The following is a 16,222-nucleotide window of genomic DNA, read 5'->3' as shown; positions in this document are numbered from 1 at the left end:
AAAGTATACTATCTGTCTTCTGCTATCTAGTAAGCGGACCTCAAATTTGCTAAGACTATTTTCCTGCTGCGTTTGTTGTTTCATCTGAACTCACCGTCATTATATGTGGGGGGCTACTGTCTTCTTTGGAATATTTCTCTAGAGGTGAGCCAGGTCTTATATTTCCCTCTGCTAGCTATTTAGGTCTTAGGCCAGAGCTGGGCATCTAGCGATAAATAGGAAATGCTACCTGGCTATTTCTAGTTGCGCGGCAGGCTTAGTTCATGGTCAGTATAGTTCCATCTTCCGAGAGCTTGTCCCTCTATAGGCTTGCTATGATCTCTGCCTGCAGAGATCATGACAGCACACACAGCAGTGGCACACAAGCCCTGACTGAGGCCAATATTTTTCTCCCACTGATTGATGTAGTGTTTTTGTGTTGAGGTAGATTTTAGAACACAAATCAAGGAAAAAAAAAAAAAATGCTTTCTATGGCCCACTGAATGAGAGAGAGGTGGCACACCCAGGAGTCAAGACTGGCACACAAGCTGAAAGGGCAATATTACTCTCCCACTGTTTTTTTATGTATTTTTTGTTTTTTAAGGGAGACTTTAGAAACCCAATAATATTTAAAAAAATAAATAAATAGGCTTTCTATGGCCCACTGAATGAGAGGGAGAGAGGTGGCACACCCAGGAGTCAAGCCTGGCACACAAGCTGAAAGGGCAATATTACTCTCCCACTGTTTTTTTATGTATTTTTTGTTTTTTTAAGGGAGACTTTAGAAACCCAATAATATTTAAAAAAATAAATAAATAGGCTTTCTATGGCCCACTGAATGAGAGGGAGAGAGGTGGCACACCCAGGAGTCAAGCCTGGCACACAAGCTGAAAGGGCAATATTACTCTCCCACTGTTTTTTTATGTATTTTTTGTTTTTTTAAGGGAGACTTTAGAAACCCAATAATATTTTAAAAAAAAAATAAATAGGCTTTCTATGGCCCACTGAATGAGAGGGAGAGAGGTGGCACACCCAGGAGTCAAGACTGGCACACAAGCTGAAAGGGCAATATTACTCTCCCACTGTTTTTTTATGTTTTTTTTTTTTTTTTCAGGGAGACTTTAGAAACCAAATAATAAGAAAAAAAATAAATAAATAAATAGGCTTTCTATAGCCCACTGAATGAGAGATAGCACACACAGCAGTGGCACACAAGCCCTGACTGAGGCCAATATTTTTCTCCCACTGATTGATGTAGTGTTTTTGTGTTGAGGTAGATTTTAGAACACAAATCAAGGAAAAAAAAAAAAAATGCTTTCTATGGCCCACTGAATGAGAGAGAGGTGGCACACCCAGGAGTCAAGACTGGCACACAAGCTGAAAGGGCAATATTACTCTCCCACTGTTTTTTTATGTATTTTTTGTTTTTTAAGGGAGACTTTAGAAACCCAATAATATTTAAAAAAAAAAATAAATAGGCTTTCTATGGCCCACTGAATGAGAGGGAGAGAGGTGGCACACCCAGGAGTCAAGCCTGGCACACAAGCTGAAAGGGCAATATTACTCTCCCACTGTTTTTTTATGTATTTTTTGTTTTTTAAGGGAGACTTTAGAAACCCAATAATATTTAAAAAAAAAAATAAATAGGCTTTCTATGGCCCACTGAATGAGAGGGAGAGAGGTGGCACACCCAGGAGTCAAGACTGGCACACAAGCTGAAAGGGCAATATTACTCTCCCACTGTTTTTTTATGTATTTTTGGTTTTTTAAGGGAGACTTTAGAAACCCAATAATATTTAAAAAAAAAAATAAATAGGCTTTCTATGGCCCACTGAATGAGAGGGAGAGAGGTGGCACACCCAGGAGTCAAGACTGGCACACAAGCTGAAAGGGCAATATTACTCTCCCACTGTTTTTTTATGTTTTTTTTTTTTTTTCAGGGAGACTTTAGAAACCAAATAATAAGAAAAAAAATAAATAAATAAATAGGCTTTCTATAGCCCACTGAATGAGAGATAGCACACACAGCAGTGGCACACAAGCCCTGACTGAGGCCAATATTTTTCTCCCACTGATTGATGTAGTGTTTTTGTGTTGAGGTAGATTTTAGAACACAAATCAAGGAAAAAAAAAAAAAAATGCTTTCTATGGCCCACTGAATGAGAGAGAGGTGGCACACCCAGGAGTCAAGACTGGCACACAAGCTGAAAGGGCAATATTACTCTCCCACTGTTTTTTTATGTATTTTTTGTTTTTTAAGGGAGACTTTAGAAACCCAATAATATTTAAAAAAAAAATAAATAGGCTTTCTATGGCCCACTGAATGAGAGGGAGAGAGGTGGCACACCCAGGAGTCAAGCCTGGCACACAAGCTGAAAGGGCAATATTACTCTCCCACTGTTTTTTTATGTATTTTTTGTTTTTTAAGGGAGACTTTAGAAACCCAATAATATTTAAAAAAAAAAATAAATAGGCTTTCTATGGCCCACTGAATGAGAGGGAGAGAGGTGGCACACCCAGGAGTCAAGACTGGCACACAAGCTGAAAGGGCAATATTACTCTCCCACTGTTTTTTTAGATTTTTTTTTTTTTTTCAGGGAGACTTTAGAAACCAAATAATATTATTAAAAAAAAAAAAAAAAAAATAGGCTTGCTATAGCCCACTGAATGAGAGATAGCACACACAGCAGTGGCACACAAGCCCTGACTGAGGCCAATATTTTTCTCCCACTGATTGATGTAGTGTTTTTGTGTTGAGGTAGAATTTAGAACACAAATCACGGAAAAAATAAATAGGCTTTCTATGGCCCACTCAGTGAGAGATGGCACACACAGGGATGGCACTGTAGCAGAAATGCCAATCTTAATCTCCCACAAAAAAAACAAAAAAAAAACAGGGACTGTCCTACAATTACTATCTCCCTGCAGTAATGTAAGCCAGGTATGGCAGGCAGCAATAGGAGTGGACTGATGCACAAATTAAATAAAAAGTGTGGACAAACAAAAAAGATAGCTGTGCAGAAAGGAAGGAACAAGAGGATATGTGCTTTGAAAAAAGCAGTTGGTTTCCACAGTGGCGTACACACAGCAATACAGCTATCACGGAGCCTTCTAGGGCAGCCCAATGAGCTACAGCGCTGAGGGGAAAAAAAAAAAAAAATAGCTTCCACAGTCCCTGCACACCGAAGGTGGTGTTGGACAGTGCAAATCGCTGCAGCACAAGCGGTTTGGTGGTTAGTGGACCCTGCCTAACGCTCTCCCTGCTTCTGACGAAGCGGCAGCAACCTGTCCCTAAGCTCAGATCAGCAGCAGTAAGATGGCGGTCGGCGGGAACGCCCCTTTATAGCCCCTGTGACGCCGCAGACAGCAAGCCAATCACTGCAATGCCCTTCTCTAAGATGGTGGGGACCAGGATCTATGTCATCACGCTGCCCACACTCTGCGTTCACCTTCATTGGCTGAGAAATGGCGCTTTTCGCGTCATTGAAACGCGACTTTGGCGCGAAAGTCGCGTACCGCATGGCCGACAAGCACAGGGGTCGGATCGGGTTTCATGAGACGCCGACTTAGCCAAAAGTCGGCGACTTTTGAAAATGATCGACCCGTTTCGCTCAACCCTACCCAAATCTAAGAAGCATCATTGTCAAGAGCTCCCTGTCCTCTCCAACAGCTGCAGGAACCTTTCCTTGCAACCAGAAAAAATGTAAAACCTGTCCATTTATAATGACCACGGACAAGATAAAGATTCCCAACTCACATCAGGATTACAAGATCCCAGGTACCTTCAGCTGCGTCACTTCTAATGTGGTGTACCTAATTATTTGTACTAAATGTCCAACTGGGGGTCTGTATGTGGGGGAGACAGGGCAGAAACTGAGAACAAGGATGAACTCTCATCGCCATACAATAAAAGAAAGGATCTACCTGTGGCCAAACATTTTTGTATGCCTGATCATAGCACCATGGACCTGAAATTACTTGTATTGAAAGGTAACTTCAAATCTCAGAGAGACAGGAGAATCTGGGAGTATAAATTTATGACGACCTTTGACACACTTAGTGCAGGAATGAATGTGTCGCATGGATTTAATGTCTTATCCATGTTTTTTCAGGTTTTTTTTTCTGTGCTATGTTGTGCATAAATATGTGATTCTCCAGAATTTCTTTTAGTCTATGCCTGATGAAGAGACCTGTGTAGTCTCGAAAGCATTTTGAACTTTTGCCTAGGGCCCCACTGTACCTAAAACCGGCCTTGCCCTCATGGGGCATCATTTGCTTTTTAAGGGTACATTAATAATTTCTAAAAGGGGCCCTCAGGGACGTATTATTTGTGTTATTAATACTGGGCTAGCGGGGACAATACTTACCTTGCCCCAGACACTGACAACACAAGCTATGTCACTGTAGATTTCTGTAAGATTTACACTAATAATACATTGTAATATTGAGGTGAATAAACACAAAAAAATAATTAAATTAAAAAAAATATAACTGCATATGAGCCTCCCACAAAATTGATGAAGGTAAATATTGTGCATATTTGGCAGCTTACAAGAAGGGAAAGAACAAAATAAAAAAATTAGTTGGAAAAAGTGTTCATACTCTATAACATTTTCTGCTGGGATTCCAAAGAATTATTTTTAGGGATTATCTAAACATGGTAAATGGATAAAATTGCAAAGTGCTTATAAAAACAAGTGACGTTGCAATTTACTTGTTTCTAAAAATCTTCTCTGTTCTTAAAACCAGAGGGATTTTATATATTTTAAGTTACTGCTTGTTGCCTAGATTACCGGCTACCTCTGCAGCCTGTCAGCGGTGGCCGGTGTGTTAGGCATAAGTGCAGCTTCAGTGTCCCAGGATCCTCCTGATGACTTCAGTCCCCCTGCATTTCTTCAGAGGTAAAGGTGCCTCATGTAGTAGTATTGGAAAGTGCCAAATTCGGACCAGCGGCTCAGCCATGCTGCCCACCCAAACTGACTCCAGAATTTCACTGCCCACCGAAAAGAAGGAATGAAGACTGATCTTGAGAACGACTATTTAATTGGGTCTAATCTCCTTTTACTACATTCTTTCTCAATCTAATAGTCTGATCTAATGAACACATTGCAAAGAACATACAGTATAACAGGTGATGGATCCCCTCTGCCGGATCCAACCTTGTAGATCATTAAATACCGGGCTATGCCAGGTGGGCCTAGTAGGGCCTAGTGCCCAAGAGCCCCTCTGTCAACTACAAGAGCCGAACTATTATCCACCTATGCCCTTATATCTGGAAATATTGGTGTATAATGAATAATCAATGGTGCCAATAATGTATACCACAACTATAAATGACAAGTAATGGTTGGCAAAGGCCGGGGCTCAGGTTTATCATGAGCGATGTACATCTTTGACATCAACTGGACGCCTTTGGTTATGTTGAGTAGGTAAAAAATAAAATGTTAACTGTGATTTGTCAGGTGCAGATTTTTTGTCGTCTGTTGCGTTTTGGTGCAACTTTGACACAATTTACAACAGAAGAACAATCTCATTACAATACACATCAATGAAGGTGAGCAAGACTGGCATGATGCCATCCCAGCACATTGTACGGCTGCAGATGTCACAATCCGTCCAATGTTCCATGTGGCTCCACATGATGTCATGCTGCTCAGTGATGTCACTTTGTTCTACGGCTGCACATTCCACCCCTAGGTGTTCCATGAAGATACTTGTGATGTAATTCTCCTTTGTGATATCACATAACCAGTGACTTATGCGCTCGGCCATCTTGATTCCTTCTGTGGACCTTTGCCGTCTGACGAGTGAAGGTGCATTTTTTTTCCCTGTGCTCAGTGAATTTCTGATTGTGATATTAACACAAAATGAGTTTTAGAGCTGGAAAAAAATGGAAAAAGATCTCCAACAGAGAAGAGACCACCACATCTAACAACAAGGATGGTCTCTTATATCAGGATGTAGATGTCCCTCGTAACACCAGAGAGGACACCAATGGGGAGAGGAATACCCCCAATGAGGCATCTTCACGGCATAATGTGAAGACCTCACATTCTCTCCGTAGAGGAAGAGACAAGTCCTGGACTCGGGATTCGAGGACCAGAGATGAGCCTCCTTATAAAAAAAGGAGATGTCTTGATGCTGGAGAGGATCAAGACGTAAACAGCCCTCAAAAAACTCAGGTGGACACCAGAGTTTTAAAGAGGAAGAGAGAAGAAGAACAGGTGGAAGGAGGTGGAGATGAAGGAACGAGCCAGTGCTCTATGATGGTATCCAAAAGACCAAAACCAGACACCAACTCTTGCCCAGTAGCAGGTAAGATGGGAAATTAGTCTGAAAGATGAGAAAGTTGGTTTTCTCTAGATGAAAATCAGACGATTCTTTTATTCTTCACTCGTTTGTATTTCGCTTAACAGTGATTCAATCAATGTTTTACCCTCTTTGTCTCACCAGGAGAAGGCTCCTTCCAGTCAGATGACATTCCGCCCACCATTCCAGACACCCTATCAGAGGAAAGCTTTACCTACCACAAGGTTCTTGGCCGAGGACATTTTGGAAAGGTTTGTGATTTTTATTTTTATCCAATTTGTACGTTTCTGTGTAAGCTGACTAATGTTTATAAACTGTGAAACCCATAGAAATGTTAAAGGGGCCTCCTTTTGGTTAGAAGTGATCCCCAACATCAAACAGGGCTGTTTAGCATTAAAAACATTGCTGTCCACTTTCAAAAACATTGCCACACATTTCAACAGGTTGTGTCTGGTATTGCAGCTCACCTCCATTGAAGTCAGAGGGAATGCATTGCCATTCCACGCACAACCTGTAGACAGATGTGGCGCTGTTTGGGAAAAATGTAGCTATATAATTGTGCTCCTGGACAACCAATTTTTAACCAGTTAGAAGGTATTTACTGTTTGGACTCCCATAATGTTCTGTAATTATAGGGAAACCTACATCATATGTTTAATAGCACATGTGAAACGCAACATCACATGGTGTTCGGTGAAACTGATTGACTTAATGTGTAATGCGCAGATGTGTCTGGTCCTCCAGAGCCAGAAACGCTCTTTATAGCCACTCTCTGCCTCTGGATTATACAAAAGGGCTGTGGCATACTGTAAGATGTCCAGAGATAGGATGGAATTTTGTGCCCCCTAAACCGTGGACCATTCGCGTTCCTTGAGTCTCTTCCACCAGTCCAGACATGAGGAGGCCATGGTGGGCACATACTGAGTTGGGTTTCTGGTACAGATGTTCCGTGCTCTTGCAGATTCATGCACCTCGTAACCCAGGTATCTTATTTCTGCTCTTCCTTCAGGTGTTGTTGGCCTTGGAGAAAGTCAGTGGACATCGGCTGGCAATCAAGATATTGAAAAAGAGACAGCTTTTAAAGGAAAGGAGGACGACTGCAGCAATAAATGAAAAACTAGTGCTGCAGATTGCAGAGCGGAGCCCCTTCCTTTGTGCCTCGTTTGCCACGTTCCAGACATCGGTAAGAGCTCCAGCTTCTATCATTGACTCCTCTCACCTCTGAGCCCGTTTACATAGAATCAGCACAATTATAGTATAGTATTATATGATGTTGGATTATGTGAAGGGCATCACCTGCCCGATATCTGCAAAGGCGGCTTATAGGCATAGGCCCAAATGAGGGTTCCTGGGATGTTTTGTAGGGTCTTTACCTATGTAACGTCATCGTCTCCTTCTCCCCCAGGATTATCTCTTCTATGTCATGGATTACATGGTTGGAGGTGATCTCCATCAATTGATTAAGAACAAAGCCCCATTTGATATTGAGACAACCAGGTAAGATTGGCCGGAGGGTCTATAGGGTGAGCATAGGGGGGCGTACAAGGGTTATAGAACTACTCCACATCAGCTATACTCTTGTTTGGCCAGGAAGATTGATGACATCCAACATGGTGGCCACCGTCATCCACCCGGCACCGGCTCCGGGATAGAACAGAGCTGCAGCAATGCGTCCTCCATATCAGTGCGGATTAGGAACCGGGACGATTTAAATGTTTTTCTTTCTTTCCTATCAGGTTGTACACGGCTGAACTTACCTCCGGCCTCCAGTTCCTGCATTCAAGAGGCATTATACACCGGTAATAGATTCTCCACTATTCTCATGTAACGGAGGTCATTGTATAGATTATTCCTGGGTATTGTGGGTGGGAGATTTACCCCTTCCCGACCAGGAAAATCTTATTCTTTTTATTTTTCATTCTTTTTATTTTAGAAGTTAAAGATATATATACAGATATACACACACCTATATACACCTATATATATACAGATACACACCTAGTAATTTATCCACATTCTGACATTCCGGTAACTTAATTTTATTCCCTTTCAGTGACCTGAAGCCATTGAACATCTTTATAGACGGCAACAGCCACGCTAAGATCGGTGACTTTGGCCTCTCAAAAATCGACGTATATGAAGATCAAAAAGTTGCTGGATATGCAGGAACCGCCAAGTACATGGCTCCTGAAGTAAGGAACACATCATCATATCACATAGTGATTACTGTATTGTCTATTATTAATACCAGATCATCAGGATAAGATCGCAGACGTTCCGTTCATGGCCACACTGTATACAGGGGCATCAGGGGCACCCATAGACTGGAGACACAAACACCAGACACCTACCTCCTGCATGCTGGACACATAGCACACACTGACCCCCTGTATACTGGACACATAGCACACACTGACCTCCTGCATACTGGGAACACATAGCACACACTTACCTCCTGTATACTGGACACATAGCACACACTGACCCCCTGTATACTGGACACATAGCACACACTGACCTCCTGCATACTGGGAACACATAGCACACACTTACCTCCTGTATACTGGACACATAGCACACTCTTACCTCCTGTATACTGGACACATAGCACACTCTTACCTCCTGTATTCTGGACACATAGCACACACTTACCTCCTGCATACTGGACACGTAGCACACACTTACCTCCTGCATACTGAACACATAGCACACACTAACCTCCTGCATACTGGGGACACATAGCACACACTTACCTCCTGCATACTGAACACATAGCACACACTAACCTCCTGCATACTGGGGACACATAGCACACACTTTCTGCATGTACGATACATACCACACAGATGCCTCCCAAACACTGGTGGATCCCTACAGGCTACAACAGACCCCACTCTCCTCCACTACACTACACCCACCTCCGATGTGAGTCTCACCCCCCTCGGACCGCCATAGTGTAGTGTACACACATCTGTTATACTCTCCTGCTGCTTGTGCGGCATTTTGCAAAGTAACGTCCCAACACTGATTTGATGTTTGCAGAGACACGACTCATTCTAAAAATTCCATAATGAAAAGTTACTGGGCCAAAGTCAGAGACAGAGAACAAGCCCAGCTCCCTGACTGTTTCCATCTCTTCCTCCTCTATGTACACACAGGTTTTCCGTTTAGAAAAGTATGACGGAGCAGTAGATTGGTTTTCGCTTGGAATCATCGTGTGCGAAATGTCAAGTGGAAAATACCCGTTCTACAATGGGAATGACAGAATGAGACTAAAAATGTCCATTCTGTATGATGACCCCATCTATCCACAAGACCTCAACACCGACATAAAGGACCTGATAAACAACGTAAGTGGTCATATATATTGGATTAGGCTAGCATTAGGGATGCTTAGTATCAGGACTAGGATTAGTTACAGACCGAGGAATAGAGCTAGGAATAGGGTTGACGGGTTAGGGCGAGGGCTTGGATTAGGGTTCTGTCTAGGATTAGGGCTAGGATTAGGGTTCTGTCTAGGATTAGGGCTAGGATTAGGGTTCTGTCTAGGATTAGGGCTAGGGCTAGGATTAGGGTTCTGTCTAGGATTAGGGTTCTGTCTAGGATTAGGGCTAGGGCTAGGATTAGGGCTAGGATTAGGGTTCTGTCTAGGATTAGGGCTAGGATGAGGGTCCTGTCTAGGATTAGGTCTAGGGCTAGGATTAGGGTTCAGTCTAGGATTAGGGCTAGGATTAGGGTTCTGTATAGCATAAGGTTCTGTCTAAGATTAGAGTTAGGATTAGGGTTCTGTGTAGGATTACGGCTAGGATTAGGGTTCTGTCTAGTATTAGGGCTAGGATTAGGGTTCTGTATAGCATTAGGGTTCTGTCTAGGATTAGGGTTATGTCTAGTATTAGTGCTAGGATTAGGGTTCTGTATAGCATTTGGGTTCTGTCTAGGGTTAGGATTAGGGTTCTGTGTAGGATTAGGGCTTTGATTAGTGTTAGGGCTAGGATTAAGGATAAGGCTAGGGCTAGGATTAGAGTTCTGTCTAGGATTAGGGTTCTTTCTAGGATAGAGGGTTCTCTCTAGGATTAGGGTTAGGGTTCTGTGTAGGATTAGGGCTAGGGTTAGTGTTAGGGCTAGGATTATGGATAAGGCTAGGGCTTGGATTAGGGTTCTGTCTAGGACTAGGGTTAGGATTAGAGTTCTGTCTAGGATTAGGGCTAGAATTAGGGTTCTGTCTAGGATTAGGGCTAGGATTAGGGTTCTGTATGGCGTTTGGGTTCTGCCTAGGATTAGGGTTAGGATTAGGGTTCTGTGTAGGGTTAGGGCTAGGATTAGTGTTAGGGCTAGGATTAAGGATAAGGCTAGGGCTAGGATTAGGGTTCTGTCTAGGATTAGGGTTAGGATTAGGGTTCTGTCTAGGATTAAGAATAGGATTAGGGTTCTGTCTAGGATTAGGGTTCTGTCTAGGATTAGGGTTCTGTCTAGGATTAGGGTTCTATGTAGGATTAGGGTTATAGTTAGGGTAATTAAACATAAAAACAAGTGAAAATAAGAAATAAAACATATCAAAAAATGTTATAACAATGTAAAATGTTATTTTTTAAATTGATATGAAATTTCATGAAAAAACAGAAAAACCCTATAGTGCTGAAGGTCAAGACATAATGACATCAGCATTTCCTATAGTTACAGTACATCTGCCTGGGGGACTGGGGGATAAGGGGAGAAATACTGGACAGGTGGAGGGGACACAGGGAGTGTTACCTCTCCACAGGTCCGGAGGCACAAAACACTTACCTTTTCCCCGGGCGCTGGCAACCTACACTACACCACTGCCAGGGAGGAGACATGATGGATGGATATCAGTCACTCGGGATGATGGACTCTTTCTTTTTGTTTTTATTCCCCAGCTTCTCTTTAAGTCTGCTGACAAGCGACGTATATTTGTGAAGGAACAACTGAGGACACATTTGATGTTCCAGACAACTGACTGGGGGGCAATAGAATCTGGAGAACTCTCTCCACCAAACCATGTGGAGCTGGTAAGTACCTAACACTCTGGGGGCTTTTTGATGGGGATGACTAAGCGTAAAAATTGACAGTGGTCCTTAACAGGGACTAAAATTATGTCCCATTCAGGTGACGTGTGACAGCCCTGCCTCTTTATAGTAATGCAGGGTGTCCTGTTGCAGCTGGCTGTTTTGCCCCTATGGTTGGGGTACGCCCGTACCGTTGCACATCTGCATCATCTAATCTAGGTGTAACTAGGCTTCTTGCGGGAAGTTATAATTATACACTGGATAGTACTGAACACTGACGCCAAACTTTCTTGTCATAGACCCCAGTGCAGGATGACGTCATTCCTGTTGTGGCCATGCTGAACGCAAGAAAACCGAGAGGGCCTCCACTAACACCGGAGGAACAGCAGCATTTTATCGACTTCAGCAGTGTCGGGAGCAGGTGGAAAGATCTCCAGCCAGAGAACCTGTGGAGAACATCTGACTCCTCCAGATCTTCTGTACAAGGAGCCCTGACGGATAACGTGAGCCTTCTAACCCTAGATAATAGAGCCCATTCTTCCTAGAATCCAAAAATTTGTCAGATGTGATTTTAACTTTCTCTTTTTTCTTCACCCACAGAATTTATTTTCATCCACCATGTCATCCTCCTCACCATCGATTTTAACATTATCGTCATCCGGATCGTCAGTCATAGTCATCATATAATCATCATTGCTGGACACTTCATTCAGAACACTTTTATGAAGGACCAGCACAAATATCAGAAGACCTAAACATACCAAAGACCTATGCCCACATGAAGGGTAGTCCTTCCAGCATGTTTCGTAAAGTTTTTCCCCACTGGGGTTTTTTTCCTCTACGACATGCAGAAGGACGATTCTTCATAAGTCAGGAGCGACAGTTTGAGGCAAATTATTGTCTCTTAGAACTGATTAATCCGTGCATGAGACAACACATTAAATGCAATATCTGAGAATGTTACTTGCACCTTTGCCTTTGTTTTCTATATCCTCATTGGAAGGAACAGGTTCTGTGAATATTCCTTTCTTTTTCTGGTTCTTTATTAGAAGAAGCGGTTTCTATGGTAGCCCTCACCGGGTCTCAAGAAGCCCCTTACTAAGACTTTTTAATTTATTTAATGTGCGTATGTGCATGTAATCTAGTGTGAATGTATTAACTACTTACCTAAGGCCGCTCTCTCCAGTGTCCAGCGCCGGTTTTCTGCTCTTCTTAGTGACGTCACCGAAATTGCGACAAACCGACTCGCTCTACGCGTGAGCCGGAAGTCTGTTTTACAATGAAAGCTTATGGAGTCCGTTCTGACACTCCATAGACTCACATTGTAAAAACAACTTTCTGGTCACGCAGAGTGAAGTGTGACCCGGATAGTCTGCAGAGCGGTGATGTCACTCAGAAAAGGAGATTGGAGCTGGACACCGGAGAGAGAAGCAGAATGTGAGTATATGAATACACTCACAAATTGTGAGTCACAATACATTACACATACACACATGCAGGACTGGTATCTACCATTCTATGATCACAATATGGCAGGAATATCGGTGTTTTTCTTTGTGCATGTCAGGAAGATATGAATTATTTTTCCATTATGCTGTGGGACCAAGTCCTGCTTGCAGCCCCTCGCACTGCTGCAGCCCTCTATTTCTCCCTCTTTGTGAATTTCTATTCCCTCCTCCCTTCAACCAAACGGTCATTCTGGAATGTGAGTTTTATGGCTCTGCCAGCTAGCAGAGCTAAGTGTGTTTTCTCACCAAGAATCTCTTTGTTTTCAGAGCAGAATACTCAAAGTTGAATTTAATAACACACAGATTTACAGGATCTGGGCATTTGGGGCTATGCATGGCAGCGTTTTGCAGCATTTAGGGCCATCGGAAACCTGGGAAATTAATTTCTGCCCACTAGCAACTCACAGACATACCGTGTTTGGACTCTGAAGAACGGTAAAATCAAAGGGGAAAAAATAATGCCATTATCGTTGACCTGTGAGATTCCAGGCCAAAGATATGGAAAAAAGGAGTTTTTGATAACTTGCCAAAATAGGTGTACTTCCCAGAAAACAGCCCACATGTGAGGTCAGCCAAAGTGGGAGTCCCTAAGTTTATGGCCAAACCATAAAACAGGAACGTCCATTTTGGGAGGCATTCAGAGCCAGAGAGGAAGCAGCTAACACCATGCTTGGGTGCTGAATCATCTCTTTGGGAACTCTCATCCCCTTTATCGACACATCATACCTGTGACTGAGATTTAGTAAGTTTCGTACCTTTATCCCTTTTATTTTATAACTGTTTGGACATATTTGTATTTTTGTCTCTTTTGTAATATCTTTTGCATTTTTGTAAACACTGCCGATTTTTTCTGGAGTAAACTTAAAAATTTGCTAGTTCTTTTTGCTCTATGATCGAACCGACACATACTCTGTGCAAATTCACGCTACCTGGGGTTGGTTTCTGACTCGATATAGGCTTGGTAACAGACCGGGCTTATATCTAACCAGAAATTGGTGGCAGCATACCATTCTGGTGTTATTGGGGGATCCTGGCAGTGATGGACGGAGGTTTATATGTGCATCTCCAGCCTAAGACTGGTGATATATATATCACCCTCACTGTAGAGTGCCCGGATAACCAGTATGTGACAGTGCAGCCTCTCTGGCGACTACTTATCCTAGGTGCAGTTCCCTGACTGACCTGATGGTAAGGAAGGTGCCAGTGAGCTGCGACTGTGTAAGCTCCGTCATAGATTGGTGACGGTGGGGTGATATCCATATCTCCCGACTGTCTTTGTGGGAATGGGTTTTTGTGACAGTGCAGATTTACTTTCAGTAACAGCATAGTCATCTGTTGAGGTTCCCTTGTACCCACAATTAGGCTGCATCATCGTAGTTGTAATCAGGGTTACCGGGTATGAACAACTCAAGGGTGGCACTGCAGAGTTTAAGTCCTCTTTCTCTTCTGAAGAGGCAATTTGCATATTAAATTTCCCAGAGGAGCATTGCACGGCGAATAAGCCTTCTTACCTTGACAAACCAGAGCTGGTATGTCACTCTCCACAAGGAGAAACTTTACCCCAATTTTGCTTAGAAAGAAGTACATTTACTTTGGTTTGTGAAAGTCGTAAAATTCTACGTGGAATGTGAGAGAGTGCAACGTGGGCTGCGTGTTTACAAAGAGATTTCCCATTTCCAGGAAGATAAAGAGTTTGTCACCGAACGGAAAAATATTCAGCTACAGTGCTAAAAAAATGTTATTACAACTAATTCTCAAACAAAATGAAATGGAGTTTATGATGGATAAAGCTGAATTAGAACAGGGTAAAATTGATTTACGGATCACCTCACTGCGATCCGATGACAAACATTCCTTAAGAAACATGATAAAAAGCTCATTCCGATGCAGCGAGAAATCAGAGAAGGAAGATAAATTTGTGATAGACAAAAATTCGGGCCAAATTTTCCAATGGAGTAAATTTAAGAATAACATAAAAAGAACTAAATCACAGAGATTTTGAAGAAACAAAAAACTACGCAAGGATTACAGGACCACGGAAACGGATTCCAGCGTTTCTGAGGACATGGGACATATCCCTTTAGAAAATGCAGCAAGAGGGAGGAGCAGAAAGCACAAGAGGATTCAAGCCCAGCAGCTCTTGTGCACCAGATGACAGATCTTCCCTCTGAGCTATTCAGCTCGCTGGACAGTTCCTTGCTAAATTACATACTAGTGCCTGTGTTGTTCCTGATGGTCTCCACCTTGAGTTCCTGGTTGTCTCTTACCCGAGTTCCTGATTTGCTCAACCCTGTGATCTCCTGATCGAACGCCCTACTTAAACCTAGCACTGCACTTCCTTCCTTGCGAGATTATTGAGCTCCCAACCTTTAGTCTAACTTCCTTCCACCTGTTGCTTATCCTCAAGAAACTACCCTGCTGCTCCGTGTACCGACCTCTGGCTATCATCTGACTACTTTACCTGCTGGTGCTGCCCCTAGTGGTTGCAATATCACTACTCCAACTGAGGTCAGTTTATAACAAGCGGTCACGGAGTAAAAACAGGTGTCATGGAGGAGGTGATTGACATAGTTGATCAAACTTACAATGTTATCAATCTCTTGGATCCCATCCTGGACAACGACACACTGACATTATCAAAAGTCTTAAATTTGTGCATTCCTCGAAAATTTTATATAATGGAATTTAAGATAGATTTAGTCAAAGTAGTCAGAAAGATTAATTTATTTAAATCCTTTCCTTCTTCTACAGGGATTGATCCTGAGACTCTGTCTGCAGAAATTCTGTGTGCAGTAGATCATCTGGGTTTCAGCGTGGATGACTCAAGTAGTCATGTAATTGCCGATGATGCGGCTTTACTACTTAACATCGACAATACTAGTATTTCTATAGAGGAAACTAGTAAAGACATTTTGGTAAAACCCTTTATGGGAGGTGTTCCTTCTACTTATATGCCCCCTATAACATCGGACAATGCAACTGATTTTATTTTATGACTTAGTGGTGAGAGACATCGAAGCCCTGATTTATCCAGCCATGCCTCTTAACTTGAATGAGGGGGAATTTAATGCACTGACAAAAATAAAAAATTGGAATGACGTGGTTATAGGAGAGACGAATAAGGGGGACAACATAGTCCTATATTGAGAGAGTATTATAAAAGAAGCCATGAGACAACTCTCAGATAGTATCACATATACCCCTTTATCTCAGGACTCCAAGAAAAAAATTAAATCCAAACTCTAGTTACTGTAAATGCTGCCACTGTTGATAACAGAATACATTTTATACTCTTTGCCATCAGCAGAAGATATGCTAGTTTTAGCATTAAACATATGCATGCATAATCCGCAAAATTTTTGTCCACATTTATAGGGTCCGGAATAAAAAGCCGGAATA

The 16,222-nt window shown here is 42.4% G+C and overlaps 1 protein-coding gene across 1 annotated transcript; it reads left to right on the top strand.

The window, feature by feature from the left end:
- Positions 1 to 5,792: 5,792 nt before the first annotated feature.
- Positions 5,793 to 12,130, top strand: LOC143817956 (protein kinase C theta type-like). Its single transcript, XM_077299416.1, has 10 exons — positions 5,793 to 6,294; positions 6,433 to 6,539; positions 7,298 to 7,471; positions 7,694 to 7,785; positions 8,025 to 8,087; positions 8,342 to 8,480; positions 9,447 to 9,638; positions 11,187 to 11,318; positions 11,615 to 11,818; positions 11,916 to 12,130. The coding sequence occupies exons 1-10, from the start codon at positions 5,847 to 5,849 to the stop codon at positions 12,000 to 12,002; spliced, it is 1,638 nt and encodes a 545-aa protein (XP_077155531.1). The 5' UTR covers positions 5,793 to 5,846; the 3' UTR covers positions 12,003 to 12,130.
- Positions 12,131 to 16,222: the final 4,092 nt, after the last annotated feature.

The sequence above is a fragment of the Ranitomeya variabilis genome, chromosome 3 (assembly GCF_051348905.1).
Source record: "Ranitomeya variabilis isolate aRanVar5 chromosome 3, aRanVar5.hap1, whole genome shotgun sequence".
NCBI classification, from domain to species: domain Eukaryota; kingdom Metazoa; phylum Chordata; class Amphibia; order Anura; family Dendrobatidae; genus Ranitomeya; species Ranitomeya variabilis.
This window is presented reverse-complemented; position numbering and strand designations above follow the sequence as displayed.